Source organism: Loxodonta africana, chromosome 18 (assembly GCF_030014295.1).
Source record: "Loxodonta africana isolate mLoxAfr1 chromosome 18, mLoxAfr1.hap2, whole genome shotgun sequence".
In the NCBI taxonomy this organism is placed as follows: domain Eukaryota; kingdom Metazoa; phylum Chordata; class Mammalia; order Proboscidea; family Elephantidae; genus Loxodonta; species Loxodonta africana.
This window is the reverse complement of record NC_087359.1, coordinates 30935272-30952176: the sequence shown is the minus strand read 5'-3', so window position 1 is coordinate 30952176 and position 16905 is coordinate 30935272. Positions and strand designations below refer to the sequence as shown.

Sequence of the window (16905 nt, the reverse complement as noted above, 5' to 3'; positions counted from 1 at the left end):
AAAATTAGCCAATTTTCTTGCCAACTGGCAGGGTAAAAGAACACAGGGTATGTACAGAAAAGACTTGTGTAATTTGATTTTACATTCTGTTCAAATGTATTAATTTGTACTTTTATATACCTCTGCCAAATCTTAATGAGAACTTTATAACCACACTGTACTTGGAATGCAGTGAAGCATTCTACTATGTAATTCCCCCAAAATTCAAAGGAAAAAAGAAGAATCTATTGAAAAATAGGGAATGACACATGCATAGCAAAAGAATGACTTCTCAGCCATTTCACCATTAAAAAAGTAGCTTTAGGAAACTCAGAATCTACATTCAAAATAAAGAGAACAATATCTCTTAATTCAGCTCAAATGCAAAGGTGGCTTTACACTAGTCTTTCAAATTGAATTGAGAACACATGCTTCTAGATGGCAACAAACCACAAGGAAAAAAAGGATAATTTTTTTTTTTTTTTAAGAAAGGAAAACTTTTTTTTTTTCGGTCTAGGTAAATTAGTGTAAAAAAACTAGAAAGAGAAATTATAAAAAAAGGTTCTGGGCAGTAGCACTCAAACACAATTCAAATCCACAGTCCTCAATCAAAAAAAAAAGCACATCAACAACAAAGCACACTACAATTCAACTTACTTCAATACAGACGGCAGCGACACAGATTAAATTCACAAATAAATCCCAACCCTGTTTTGATTTAATTTTAAACATCACAGCTGGCAAAAAGTCACAAATTGGTAAGGGCTTTACTCCTTTACGCATTATCCACCTGGCCTCAGGTAGAGGCCCTAATGCACAAACGGAAAACTAGTATCTGAATAAGTGAATTCTCAACAGCTCCCAAATGGTGAGGCAGTATTTACACTTAAATGTCATGGCTTGTTTCAGAAGCAGTCATTTTTCTACTTGTTGGCTGAAGAGTACGAATGGTCAAAGAAACAGAATCTTTAGAACCTTTCCTACACCAGGTCCCAGTCTTGGAAATCAGTGAAAATATTCCACAAGTTAGCAAATTTGGAATCATTCTGTCATTTCTGCTGACATCCAAAATATACTCAAATTTCCACGTCTTAATCAAAAAGGTTTATGGCGTTATTCTGCCTCAAAACATACATTACCAAGACAGTGAACTATCACATTTTTACTATTTTCCAGATTAAAGTTCTGTTTTTTATGGACTTGGTCTTTGTATCTTTCAGATAAAAAAAAAAAAGGCTGTCACTGCCATTTCAAGGTGTATAAAACTCAGGTGATGAGGGTCTCTGTCATTTTCTCTTAATCCAGTTCCAAACGCGACCTTTACCCAGTGAACAGGTGTGTGCAATGTCTGTAATTTATCAGAGAGAGCAACCAGGCAGAAAAGCTACCAACAATAGGAGGCCGATACAACCCAAGCACTTAGTGCCTAGAAAGCAGTTCTTATCCCCACCATGATGAATACACTTTTATCTCCCAGTAGCAATTTAAAGATAAAGAATGATGGGGCTGAGGGGAGTAATATATTCATATTCCTTCAGTTTTTTGGACACTGTTTTCATACTAATAGTCTGCCAGAAGCGTTATGTTACAAATTCCTTTCTTAGATTGTTCTGTTGCTCACATTCCAATCCAACCTATGATATGGATATGAAAACTGCCATGACAGCATTTCCACTGGGGCAAATAAAGCCACGTCACATAGACACATTAAATAAACCTTCAAGAAGAAAGTGATAAATAAGGCATTTCTTTGTATGCAACACGGAACGCCTATATATAACCTGCATTTGTCCTTTTGGATCAAACTTTGCTAATTTAAAAATATGTCAGGTACCCATTTTACGATGTTTGAGTATGGACCAATTAGGTAATGCAAGAGCCCAGTAAAAAGCAGCAGCAGCTAGTATTAGAACAATGCCGGCAGTCTAATAGATAAGGATTATTCAGCAAGGTCAATCCGACCCTTACTGATCTTTAGTCAGGTGAAATGTCTAAAAATGCCCTACAGAAAAACATTCTAAATAAATAAAATGAGACAACCACAAATATGACTTCCCCATAAAATTAAAATATAAGTTTGAAAGGTTTAATACTTTAAAGGGTTTTCAGAAAACATATCTATTTATTAAAAAAAAAAAAAAAAGAAGTTAAACAGAAAAATACTTTGGCAGGTCTGAAAAATAATTTCACAGCATTACTGAAAAGAGATTCTTCATCACATTAATTTTTTTTTTAACAATGCGAATTTTCCTTTTCAAACTCACCCATCTGCTCTACAATCTCTGGAGGAAATACTCGGGATGCAAATGCTCGTCGAAAAATATCTGAAAATTCCTTGTCCAGGCCACCTATTCCCATTTTTTCAAAGTTCCAGTCAGGGTTGATGATAGACTGCCGATTTTCCTTGGTTTTAGCTTTGCCTATGTGAAACAAAAACAATCAAATGTGAAACAAGAACTTTATCACTAAGTTTAAGATGATAAACTCCCTGGGCATTCTCAATGAACAAAAAGAGGCTGCCCTATACAAAGATGAAGAACATGCACTTAGTTGATTTTCTAATAGGAAGGAACAGTTTTGCTACGTTACCTACTTTGTGTGGTCGCTATTTGTGGTCAGTGATACATTTTCAAAATGACTAGCTAACTTATGCTGGAATGCATTTGTAATCAGTTCATGGAACTTGGTCTTATTAACCTTTAATCCTAACCAAGTTAATTAATTTACTTGATTAGAAGACACACCCTCTGCATATCTGATGAAGACAACACTAGTTGCCTAAAATGCGATGGAAATCCAGCAGTTCCTCAAGGTCCCTAAAGCAAGCGTATGTAAAACTACATATATTTTTCTACGGTAAGTTTATAACCAGCCATATAGCCCCTCAGCCTGAGAAGATGCATTGAATAAGTTTCTTATTTGTTTTCTCTTCACTTGCACACCAGAGTCTACAATCATACAAAGGATTTTGGTGATTACAAAATTCATGTTTACATATTCTTTCACCAGCGGACACAAATTATCTAACTTAAACGTCAGGGTGCCACCTAAAGTCACTCAAGAGAACCACATTTACTATAACAAACACAAAGAATGAAGTACCTTAGTACACTTAACTGCAAACAAACAAACAAAAAAGTAATATTACAGTTTTTATAAAATCATGGAAGAAAAAGTCACATTAGAAAAAATGAATCCTACATGGTAATTTTATCGTTGGAGTTTTGTGGACCAAGATTTTTTTTACGTAACTGTCGAGGTATTTTTTTCTTATATTCTACTGCCCTCTTGTGGCCATATTTATGTCTAGTTGAGAGGTGGCTGGTAACCAAAAGACAGCTGGAATCCACCAGCTGCTCCTTGGAAACCCTATGGGGCAGTTCTACTACTGTATCCTATAAGGTCGCTATGAGTTAGAATCCACTCGACTGCAATGGATTTGGTTTTTTCTTTTTTCCCCTAGGAATATCACTACATAATTTTACTTCCAATGAAAACACACCAATCACACAATATCATTAATTGCTTAGAAATACTTGCATTTGTACAGAAGCCATGTAATTCCCTTTAGAAAAGAGACTTTACAAAAGGTGCACAAAAGTGAAATACAAACAAATTCCTTCAGGAAATGTATTGTCTCAGTAATAGGAGATTAGGTCCTGCATCTCTAATACACACAGTATAGGCCCTGAAAATTATGTTGTCGTGGTGCATTTATTAAGACCCTTTAAATATGTTAAGCAAAAAGGGTAGATTATAAATAGTACGAAAATAGAATCATATTTTTAAAATAGACAGTATGTGGGTTGTTTCTGCATGGGAGAGATTATAAACAAACAAAAACACCCATTGCCATCAAGCTGATTCCAACTCATAGCAACCCTACAGGGCAGACTAGAACTGCCCCATATAGTTCTTCCAAGACTGTAATCTTTATGGGAGCAGACTTCCAGATCTTTCTCCTGTGCAGGGGCTGGTGGGTTCAAGCTGCAGACCTTTGGGTTATCGGCCAAGCACTTTAACCACTGTGCACCAGGACTCCTTGAAGAGACTGTAGGCAGTGTTTTATTTTCTTCCCTTTGCCTATTCATATTTTATGAAAAAAAAAAACATTTTTTTTTCTTTCATAATTAAGACAAACAGTGAGGGGGAGGAAAGAGGAAATAATAATTTATGGATCAAGAAAAAAAAGGGCACACCTTCAAAGAAAGTTAAGTAACCTTGGACATGACGATGTGGATAGCAACCCAGGAAAATCATCTATTTTTAATTGGGGTAGCCATCAACATAGTTATGTTAACCAAAACTTAGAATTTCTATACAGCAGCTCATCAGAATAACAGTTGATGACATTGTTATTCTGATGAGCTGCTGTTGAGACCAGCCTGCTTTATTTTACTATAAAAGAACAGGGCTCCAGTGCAAAAGTAGGGCTGAACTATGAATCCGCTGTGAAGACTTCACCTGCACACTCATCACTCAATTAGTCACTAACAGAGGTGATGCTATTACCTTATTTATACAACAGCCTGGGGAGGGGCATTCTACAAAATAACTGACCAGTTCTCAATGCCATGAAAGACAATGGAAGTCTGAGGAAGTGTCACAGACAGGGGAAGACTAAAGGGACAAACCCACTACATGCAACGTGGGATTCTGAATGAGATCCTGGAAGAAAAAACAGACATGGTGAAAAAAAACACAGTGAAATCCCAGTAAAGTCTGTAGCTTAGTTAGAAGCAATGTAACCATGTCGATTTCCCAGTTTTGATCATTGGACTAAGGCTATGTAAGCGTCAACATCAGGGGAAGCTGGTGAAGGATATATGAGAACTCTCAACTACTGCAACTCTTCCGGAAGCCTAAAGTTATCTTAAAATTACAAAGTTAGTTTTATCTGTTTCTTTTTACTTATTTTTAACGTGGCTACTAGGAAATGCAAAAATTACATATGTGGCTCACATTACATTTCTATTGGACAATGGCAACCTAGAGGAAGGCTCAGACATTTTTTTCTACGTCAGCACGTCTGACAGATGGAACACCCCATGGTTTTATGACAAATCCTCAGGTGGATATGCTCCTTTTCTCCTTCTCCACTTGAAAATCACCACTGTTGAGTCACATGTAACGCAGATAGTCCCACTTCATTCACAATCTTCTAAAAACTATAATCTTACCAATGAGATTGAGCGAAGAATTTTCTGCTTTTTCAAATGCAACTTGACTGTTTCCAACAACCAGTCCTACTTCAATCTGTATAGAAAGACAATGATTCGTTAGCCTACTAGCAGACCTCTGGACTTCTCTAAACAAGGCTGAAAATGAAGGGGAAATAACAGCTCTGTGTGCAGAGTAAATCTTCCAAACTAGCATCTAAGTTACATTTACTTTTCTCATAGCTACCTCCTACTATTCCTACTTTCTTTCTTTATTTCAATGTCTGTCTTTTTGATAATGTCTTTCTTATTGTTACCGTTTAGGTAAACACATTCTAACTACATTACAATAAATAGCATCTGGATTCAACCAGGATTACAAGTAGATATGCAATTTCAAATTTTATTAGGTGTCCAAATAAATATATTTTAATAACTATACACACACAAAAAAGCAATTCTTTTCTCCCTATTATTTTAAAGAAAAGTATATGATATGAAAGAAATCGACGAGTAAGAGACTTGCTAGGAAAACTGTGTTAATCTCCACAATCCATATCATAAAGATGACTTAGATTCCAGTATCAGAAGTAAACCATACCTTCTGTCTTTTACCTGTCGCAGGCTCCCCCTTCAGGATGCTAGGATCCATGGCTTCAATATCTTTCACCAGTAAGCCAAAAAGCTTATCATTGAAGCAAAACACAAGCTATGCAGAAAAGAGGCAAGGGAAGAAAAATCACTTCATGATATAATGTCTTGACTCTCACATCATCACTCACATTCTCCAAATGCAGAAAAGCAGCCTTCTCCGGTCCATTGCGCCCAAATCTGCTCCACAGGCAAACTATCCACACAGCCAGTGAGAGGAAAAGAGAACTAATATCTGAGTATCTGCTACGTACCCAACACTACAGGAGGGGTGTGTATATAAATATTCTTATTTAATACTCACAAACACTCTAGGAAACAGAAGTCATTACTCAGTTTTACAAATGAGGAAGCTGAGACCCAGATAGGAGTTAAGTAACATGACCCAGAGTCACAGTAAATGATAGCACCAGGATTCAAGCCTGGGTTTGTGACTCAGAAATCCACACTCTTCTACAGCCAATACAAAATGCCTGCCCTATGGGAGCAGAGACAGCTTTTGAAGGCTCAACCATTCATTCGCCAAGTATTTACTGAGTGCCACACAAGCTAGGCCCTTCTCTACATGCTAGGGATATAACAGTAAACGTAACAGGCAAAGCTGACTGGACTGTTAATCCTACCACTACTAGCTACTACCAAAAAAAAAAAAAACACCCAAACTCACTGCCTTCAAGTTGATTTTGACTTGTGGCGACCCCATGTGTTACCACTTACTACGTTGTTGTTGTCCTGTGCTGTCAAGTCAATTCTGACTCACAGTGACCCTATATGACAGAGTACAGGGTTTTCTAGGCTGTAATCTTTACAGAAGCAGATTGCCAGGTCTCTTCTCCTGTGGAGCTACTGGTGGGTTCGAATCACTGACCGTTCAGTTAGCAGTTGAGCACTTAACCACTGTGCCACCAGGGCTCCTTCTAACTACTACAAATGGGAATAAATACTAAGAACAGTGATCCGGGGAAGGGTATTTCCTCCCTGTATTATGGAGGATTTTTTCTTCATGGATATACAAATATTTGTATATTATTGGGGTTTCAAACTATTAATTTAAAATTATATCAATTTAAATATGATTTTGATAATTTTACAACACAATGATATATAATATTTATATTAATTTAAAAATTAGTGATTTAAAATCATTAAAATATCAAAACACTTTCTATTACATATCCTTCTAAGCATTTTCTATTAATATACTAAAACTAAAGGAAAGGGCAAAAACAATGAAGTTTAGCTAAGCAATTGGAACACAACCATCAGTCAAAAAATTCAGGGTTCTAGAAGGAATGGGTAGCTAGTCAACTAATTATTGGCTAAATGTCATCTTGGGGAGCCTTTTTGGATGAGCCAATTCAAAGGAAAAGCTCCAACTGTTCTCAAGTACATCACCCTGTTCACTGCTGGTCTGTAGTGCCTAAAACAGTGCCTGGAACATACCAGGTGCTCCCTAAGTATGTGTTTAATTAACCAACTGACTAATGGGTTCTTATCTCAGCTGTGCCCCTGGCTATGTAGCCATGGGTATGTCACTTACCTTCACTGGACCTAAAATTCCTCATTTGCAAAATGAGGAGGTTAGACAAGATAATCTCAGGTTCATTTCAGCTCTAGCACTCATTAAAAATAATAAATTCACTGTGTCCTTCTCTTGTCTATCAGTAATTCAGTTTCTACTTGCAAAAGTTTGACATTATATGCAGTATCCAGATCCTTAGACTTGTTCATCCAGATTTGTATGCCATTTCAGGTAGACAGGAGAATGCAAAGAAATAAAACTCCTTTCATTCCAGTAGCTCTTTCCTTCTCGGCTTCTCCCATCACCGAGCTTACATAACTGCCCACGTGAGAGACTGTTAAGAGCCGTCTAGGTAAGCCATTAGCGATCAGAATGGTAGAGAGGATTTCGGTCTCAGGATCCCTTTACCCTCCTAAAATGTTTTCAGGAGCCTAAAGAGCTTTTGTTTATATGGGTTCTATCTACTGATATTTACCATACTAGAAATTAGAACAAAAAATTTCCAAAAGTTTATTAATTCATTTAAAAATAACACTAAGAAATCTACTATGTGTTAACAAAAAATAATATAATTAAAAAAAAAAAAACAACTGTTTTCCAAAAAAAAAAATAACACAAGTGAGAAGGGGAGCATTGTTTCACATTTTCACAAATCTCATCAGTGTCTGGCTTAATGGAAGACAGCTAGAATCTCCTGTCTGCTTCAGCAGTCAATGTGCTGTGCACCCTGTCGTCTCTGCAAAACTCCCCTGTACACTTGTGAAAGAATAAGAGGAGAAAGAGGAAGAATGTCTTGGTGTTACAATGAAAATAATTCTGACTTCACAGGCTCCCTGAAAGGTCCTCAGGGCCCCAGGGGGCGTCTGGACTGCATTTTGAGCACCGTATCTGTGGAGTTACAATATGAGGGAGGCAGCAAGGATTAAGACAGGTCACAAATGAGACAAATGAGATGGTAAGGTGGAAAGAGCCAGGGTTAGTTCACGTGTACAGATAAGTAACAATTCATGAACTGACCCATTTTTTTTTTTTTTAAAGGAAAGCATTTCTTCCTATGATGCTAACAGTATTAACTGAAGTCCAAAAAGGGGAAAACAGCAGCAAGTATCATTTTAAATGAGAGAAAAATCTGAAGAATAAATACATAATTTTCTTAAGATTCTGAAAGAGGCCCATAACCAAAAAAAAGTTAGGAAATCTATCAGTGAAAGAGAAAGACATCCCAGGAACAAAACAAAAAAAATGTCCCAAAATAAGAAATTTGAGACATAAAAGTCTGCAGTGTTGCCCAATTTGCAGGAGAGAAAAGCTGCTGCTACATGTGACACTGTAACATAAGAGTCATTTTAGAATATTTCTTGTTGGCTGGAGCCAGCCTCTTCTTACCCAAAGCAATGCTTTCTTTTCTGAATAAGAAAGGACAGGAGGGAGAAAGAGAAAGAACAAGGATACAAGCTCCCAGAGGGATGGGGTCCTAGAGGCCTGGTAAGTGAGTCTCCCCTCAACTTTTATCACCATCTCAGATACATCTGTTCATAGGCAAAGCTCCTTTCAGTTTTAAAATGTGGAATTAATTTTGGAGAACTGCAGAGATTAGGATGGCTAAGAAGTGAAAGGATTGAAAGAAAATTTAAAACTACCTGCTGTCCCACTGAGAAAGCCTGGTTGTTGAACTGTTGAATAAATTCTGCTGCCATCTTGTCAGTATCGTAAGGGTTGGAGTCGATGCTTTTTTTCTGTAGGAAATCAATCTCGATGGTCATTGTGCCAATACACTGTTTGGCCTTGTCAAATGTATACAAGGAGACTAGAAAAAAAGAGAGACATTAAAAAAAAAAAAATCACATGGACACCAAACACTTGTCATACTTTAAAATAACTAAAAGTTTCACATAAATGAATTATAACAGAACTTGACCAAAAGGGGGCTTTGTGTGGTCTTCATTACTAACTACTGCTATTACCCGTTGCTGTTGAGTCGATTCCGACTCATAGTGACCCTATAGGACAGTGCAGAACTGCCCCATAGGGTTTCCAAGGAGCACCTGGTAGATTCGAACTGCCAACCTTTTGGATAGCAGCTGTAGCACTTAACCACTATGCCACCCAGGTTTCATTAGAGAGGCATAAAGGCACAGATTAAAAAGGAAATAATGATCTTCACTAGAGATTTTCGTCCCCTCTGAACTAATCAGAACAGACTGAACAGCTTTCTCCCTTCACTTCTATGCCTCACTCCACCCTTGGGGGGAAAATCACACCCTGCCCACAGCCTCTGCATCTTCCCCTTTCTCAGTTAACACAAGACTCGACCAATAACTAGAAGAACCGAACTAAATAATTTAAGCTCTCTGTGCCTTAATTTTTCATGTCTATAAAACAAGGAGGCTGAACTAGATTTTCATGGTCCTTTCAAACTCTAAATTATGTTCTAAACTTATTTCTTATATTCTAGCCACTTGAGTTATTTACAAAGGTTTTCTGTAAATTCTTTGAATGAAGATTTTTATATTTTGGTTTGCTGCCTTAAAGGAAGACTCATATATTTTAAAGATAAACATTTTCAAAAGCAAAATAACAAAGAAAGCCAAAGCAGGAGATGGAAAATGCACCAAAGATCAAAGAATACGTTCAAATCTCAGCTGAAAGCTTCGGAATACCCTCCTGCCTCCACTCCTGCATGTTTTGTTCTTTCTTAACATTTTCTAGAAAGTCCATGTAACATGCTGAATAACTTTCACAGGCAAGAGAGCTTAGCTGTTTCTCCACATGGTGAAAATAAAAACCTGTTGTCATTGAGTTAATTCTGACTCAGAGAGACTGTATGTGACAGAGTAGAACTGCCCCATAGTTTCCAAGGAGTTGCTGGTAGATTTGAACTGCTGACCTTTTGGTTAGCACTGGAGCTGTTAACCACTGCACCTCCAAGGCTCCAGGTGAACATAGTTATAGGTTAAAATATTAATGTAATAATGAATAGGTTGATCCAGCAATTCCATTTCTAGGTGTCTCTATGCCAGAAAGATAATTGAACATTTTCCTAAGGAGAGATCTCTATAAAGAGGTTCACTGCAACAATTACTTGTAATGTCAAACATTGAAAAAAGGCTGATAAGTAGGTGAATGATGACTAAAATGTGATATGTTCATAAAGCAGAATATTATATGGCAGTTAAAATAAAAGCTTGATGCATATTTAACAAAGATGGATGGCCCATGAGCACACTTCAGAAGAATATGTACAGTATGATAAAATTTTATGCATTAAAAACTCCAAAATACTACTGTAATAACGTGTGTACACACACACGTACATATATGTATATTTATACCAAGAAATTTGAACAAGCATATTAAAATACTACCGTCACTGACCATAGTTTTCAAATGAATTTTAATTTAAATTCAGTGTTCCTAAATAGAAAACACCAAGCTGTTAGAATTTTGACTACTACGGGCAGCACCATGGACAGTACCAAGGCAACAACACGGTCAGCACCATGGTCAGCCCCTAAAAGGGCGTGATTTACAGCTAATGCTTTTAATAAACCTAAAAGCACGTGGAGCCATTGCAATGATAGACAGATACACAATGGTCAAAAACATGTTAACTGATAATCTGTAGTACTCAAAACATGGCATTGCCAGATGAAGACAAGACAGACTAAATGGTTCCTCTAGAAGATTCCTTTGGACTAAAATTAAATAAAATCAATGACTTGACTCCAAGTCTCACCTTGCAGACAGAACTCCAGAATCCTGAGACCGCACCCCCCTCCACACCACGCCTTCTATCCCATGTTTGCCTACATCTCTAGGCTACTTACACTCAACCAGTTTCCTACCTTTATGGCCACATCATCCACATTATTCAGCCCCCAAAACTCTTCCCTGACTCCACCTTAACTTAGTCCCACCTGACCGCTGGGTTTTATCATTTTGCCCACTAACTCTGCTTGATTCATCTCTTTTAAGAACTTCATAATTAAAACAAGCATTTCTGGAAGCAGGAAAATGCCTTTATAACATAATTTAAGCCACAAAACACATTTCTCAACTTATCAAGACTTACAACCTTGAACTTCCATACCTTTTTACAACAGAAAATATACATGTTAAAAGTTAAATTTAAGCACACTCTTAGCCCTATATTTAGAAAAATAAATTTAAGAAACTAGAAACTTAAGCTACATATAAATCCATGTTCTCAGTTTCTAGAAATGTTCATTTTTATTACAGCCAAAGCCTGCAAAATAGAAAACCCTGGGCCCCCTATATTTCCACATCCAAAAAATGAGGGGGCTGGACAAGATCTCCATGGTCTCCACTGACCTACTTCACTTTGGTGTAAAACTCTCTCACTGTCTCAGCTTCTCACTATGCTTCAGGTGAGGAGGTGACAGTTCTGGGAATCGCTTATGTCAGTGTTTCCCAAAATGTAGCTGGCAATATAAGAATTACTTAAAGGTGACTGTTACAAACACAGATTCATGATTTGAATTCCCAAAGGGACGGACTATGAGTGAAAGCATATATAAACAGAAAATAGAGGATTTCTGAAAAAGATAATGAAAACACTGTTTATCAGAATCTACTTTAATGCAGTGATCAGAGGAAAATTCTCAGCCTTAAACACCTGTATCAATAAAAAATGAAAATAAATGCTAAAAAGGAGATAACTGAGACAACTAACAAGATCAGAATATGAGCTATAAGTTAGATAGAAGTGCCAATGTTTAATTTCCTGGATTTGATAACTATACTGTAAGAGGCATGATTTCTACAACTTAATCTCAAATGACTCAGAAAGGAAATATGGATATATGTATGTACACATGCCTGAGTGTATATGCATATAGAAACAGAGAGAGATAATAATGCAAATATGACAATTAGTGAATCTGGGTAAAGTAGTATATGAGAATTCTCTGTGTTATTCTTGCGACCTTTCTATAAATATAAAATTATTATTTTTCAAGTTTTAACAGCAAACAGGAAATCAACTGGCTTAGTAACACTTGCATTTTCTTTTCTTCTCCTACTATGTCCATAAAGTTGACATGAAATTATCTGATGAAAAAAGATCCATTTTCCCAACTTTGCAACACTGCCTAAGAGACGATACCAGTTTTCTCTTATTAGTTCCTTGACTTACAATCCGTAAGTGGCTTAGTCTTTTTTTCCCCCCTGAAGTCATAAATTGCTTTCCCTGACCTTCTCTAATGAACTAGGATGACCTCGTAACACACTTCACTGAGAAAATTATACCATCTGCTTATCTATTGCCACCCTTTCTTCTCCTCCTTAACTTAAACTATCCCTTCCACAAATTTGACTTATATTTCCACATCTTAGGCCCAAAGAGGAAAATTTATTTCAGAAGAGAGTAAAATAGAATTACCAAGTACTGTAATACCAAGTGGTTAAGGCGACTGACTTCTAAGCGGAAGGTCAGCAATTTGAAACCACCAGAGGCTCTGTGAGAGAAAGATGTGGCAGTCTGCTTCTGTAGAGACTTACAGCCTTGGAGACCTTATGCGGTTGCTGAGTTGGGATCGGCTCAAGGGCAGTGGTAGGTAATACCAAGTATTCTTCTTCAACCTAACTTTGACTTTTTCTTTTTTAAATTCCTGTGACCCTAATTTCCACAAAATCCTATTCAACTTACCTCTAGACAAGACAGATAACTTCCAAACCACTTTCTTCAACTCTGACTTTTCTCCATTCCTTACTATCTTCCACATCGAAATTAGAATCCTTTTCTAACAGTAGGATTTTGGTGGGATCGTTCAGAAATTCTCAAGAGCTCTCAGCTGTCTTTTGTAAAACCCAAGTTTTTAGTACGCACTCTAGGTCCTCCGCTAACTCTCCACTCTCATCAATTAATACAACCCACTCAGACTTTCCCTTTCAATCAGGCAAACACACTTCCTGAGCACCACCTATGATTTGCTTGCTCCCATCCATGTGCCTTTCATTTATATTATTTGGCATCCTAAAAGCCTTTCTCCCTTGGCTCTACCATGTGATGCTTTCCTCCTACTTCATTATCATGCTCAAAACTCCAGTGCATACAAAGACTTCTCTGACTATTTTTCTGGTCTCCAATCAATTCATTCACACTTGTATCTTAGCACTTTTTCATGGAGCTCCTAATGATCAATATTTGGGCACATATTTTCCTAGTACATATTCTGCGAGCTACGAACACATGGATATTCTTTCCCCCATTAAATTGTAATCTCCAGGCAGAGAGGCAGGCAAAGAGGTGTGGACATAGGTACTGTAACTATGGCCTTTCCATTCTCATAGATCTAACCAGTAATCTGACTAGAATGAATGTTAAATAGCCTGACAACCTGTAATAGAAAATTGTACAGAGCTCAGTAACTGCATGAAAGTTATAAAGAAAATCTGCCTCAGGTAGCTAAAAACTATACTTACCATCTATTTCTTGTCCAATAGAGAGTCCAGCCCATTTTCGCTGTAAAATAAAAGATGGGGAAAAAAAAAAAAAGATACTTAAAACCAAATCAATCAAAATTAGAGAAACAAGGAAAAGAAGAATTTCTATGGATTTAGGAACACATTCAAAGATCAAAACATGGCATGCTATTTATAGTATGGATTTGAACACCTGTTCCCAAAATATAGAAAGTGTGTATTTTTGCAGTAAAGCTAAATTAAAGCCAGCCCCACTGAGTCGATGCTCCTTTGCACAATATAATGCTCCTGAAGGTCTTGCTAATGTCAGGTGATATTTTAGTGTTCTGAATGTGCTGTGGTGAGTTCCACTGCTTGTTACAGTATCATAAAAAAAGGTATTCAGTTCAAAGAAACCATATTAAAACTGGTCAGATAAGGTACGGATACTTCACAGACATAAGCAAACACCTCACAGGACTGGTTTTTTGGGTTTGAAGAATTAGGACCACAGTCTCGTGGAACATCTTGGTCAGCTGGTATAATATAATTCATGAAGTTATATTCTACATCCTAGTTTGGTGAGTACTGTCTAGAGTCTTAAAAGCTTACAAACGGCCATCTCAGATACAACTACTGGTCTCTACTCATCCAGAGCAAAAGAGAAAGAAGGAAATCTAAGACTCAAAGGAGAAACTAGTCTACAGTACAAATAGTCTACATGAACCATGACCTCATCTACCGTGAGGCCAGAAGAATTAGATGGTGCCTGGCTACCACTACCAACCGTTCTAATCAGGGCCACAATAGTTGGACCCTGATAGAATGGAAGAAAAATGTGGAACAGAACCTTAAATTCCTAAAAACAAAATAAACAAGCAAAACTAGACTTACTGGACTGGAAGAGACGGGAGGACTCCCCGAGACTATCGCCCTGAATACACCTCAAACCTTAAACCAAAACGCCTGTGGTCATCTTGTAGGTAAATAACAGAATGGCTTACAAAATAATGAATATCACCTGTAAGTACTGTGCTCCTTTTTAAAAAATCACCTGTATGAGACCAAATGGTCAACAACTACTTTAAAAAAAAAAAGATAAGACTGTAAGAGGCAGGGAAACTAGATTAATGGAAACGGGAAAACCAGAATGGAAATAATGAGAATGTTCACTCATTGTGAATGTAACCAATGTCACTGAACAATATGTGCAGAGTTGTTGAATGGGAACCTAAACTATTGTATAAACCTTCACTGAAAACACAATATTTAAAAAAAAAAAACTGGTCAGATAACCTATATTGAAACCCAAGCAGGGATTCAAACTGTTAGATGGTCATGACTACTGCATGTGTACTAGTCAAAGCATTCTCAAGCAGTTGCAATCAGAATTTAGCCTCTTCCCAAGTCCTGACTAGTTACAACAGTAAGAATACAGAGCCAAGCCAGATTGTGTTAGGCAGGATTTTGGAACTCACTTAGTATAGATTCAAAATTAGTAATTACTGGTAACACTCCAGAAAACAGGGAGAAAATCGTTTTTGGCTGAAAATAAATAGGTTGCTTACTCATCAGAACACTGTGGATTTTGGTGCACAGTTTAGATATTGCGAGGTGAATATGTGCAACTACGTGTGTTCTCCCTTCCGGCCTTCTTATCGTAGGTCGCTTCTCTCTCCTCTCTGCCCTTCGCCTCCCCTAAAGAACATCTGTAACGTGCCCTCCCTCTTCCTGCCAACCTGAAATTTAGCAGCATGCTGGTTAAGTCCACACTTTGGGTCACAAAGAAGTCACATTTAGGTTCTGTATTTTAATCCTTGAGACAGCCTTCAGAGAAGACAACAATAAACCAGTTGCCCTCAAATGGAAGGTGTGCTGCAGCTGGAAAATCCCCATTTTGTAACCATATTAAAGAAAGAGTTGGGCCGAGTAGAAATGTGCTCCATAGGGTTTTCAATGGCTGATTTTTCGGAAGCAGATTGCTAGACTTTTCTTCCAAGGTGCCTCTGGGTGGACTCAAAACTCCAACCTTTTGGTTAGCAGCTGAGCACATTAACCTTCAGTACCACCCAGGAACTCCATTTTAACAACAGTACCTACCTTATGAGGTTGTTACAAAAACAAAACGAGCTAACACATGCAAAGTGCTTAGAATAATGCCTGACAGACGGTAAATGTTGAAGAAATGTTTTTTAAAAAACAGAGAGATGAGGATAAATAGCCACACCTCAAGGTACTCATGGACATTAGAATCCCAAATGAAGCTCTGTAAAACCTGGGGAACCCTGGAATATGGTCATTCCAAACCATTCATCTATAGAAACAAATGCGAAAAGTAGTCCTGATCGTGGAGAAGCATCCAAACAAAAGGGAGTAGTGAGTGGGGAGTTGGTGAATGCTTATTATAATACACTAGAAGCATTGCATTCACATTGCTTAGGATTGTGAGACTAGCTGCATGAGTATGATGAGAAGGGAGAAAGGCACAGAGACTAACATTTGTGGTGTTCCTATACTACGGGCCTGGGACAGTGCTAGTAGGCAATTTTCCTTCCACAGAATCCACCCACAGTTATAGCTATAATCATAACCCTTGTAGTCATTAGGGGACCCCAGCATATTAGGTTTTAATTTGAGATAACTACTACAGTAATCATATTCATTAGTCCGATAGCATTACATTTTTAAATCACTATTATTAGATGTCAATTTTACAAATAAAATATTATTTTCATATATTTTGTTTCCCTGGAAATTAACATTAGAATAACTTGACACTTTTATCTAACAGCTGATATCATTGTGGAATTTGTAAAAATTAGAAAAACATCAAGGAATAAAAGGTAGACATAATAAAAATGGGCATAAGAATACCCCTTTAAATTCCTTATATAATACTTAGATGGTTTTCTTCAATATGAATCAATTGAATCAGTTATAGGGTGATGTTTGCTTTAAATGAATTGATGCTCCTATGACTTTCAAGAATAGAAGAGAATAAATGAACATCGTTACCTGGGGTAAGCTGAATGCAATGCTCCCTGGAACCACTGATGGATGGGTCCTCAGTGTAAATGTGTACCTGTGGTTGGGAGAGGTCCTCACAACCACATGCCTGAAAGACAGAAACCGTCAGTTCTCCATGTCAAAGGAAACGAAGAGCATAAATTC

At 37.3% G+C, this 16905-nt stretch overlaps 1 protein-coding gene across 1 annotated transcript in view; it reads right to left on the bottom strand.

Moving 5' to 3' along the window:
- The window catches only part of NSF (N-ethylmaleimide sensitive factor, vesicle fusing ATPase), a 164371-nt gene that overhangs the window by 113032 nt on the left and 34434 nt on the right, over window positions 1–16905 (bottom strand). Inside the window, exons 3-8 of the mRNA XM_003414511.4 lie at window positions 16750–16849; window positions 13756–13795; window positions 8952–9118; window positions 5740–5847; window positions 5160–5235; window positions 2244–2399 (exon numbers count right to left, since the gene is read on the bottom strand). Coding sequence (XP_003414559.2) covers window positions 2244–2399; window positions 5160–5235; window positions 5740–5847; window positions 8952–9118; window positions 13756–13795; window positions 16750–16849 — 647 coding nt within the window. The remainder of the gene's footprint in view (window positions 1–2243; window positions 2400–5159; window positions 5236–5739; window positions 5848–8951; window positions 9119–13755; window positions 13796–16749; window positions 16850–16905) is intronic.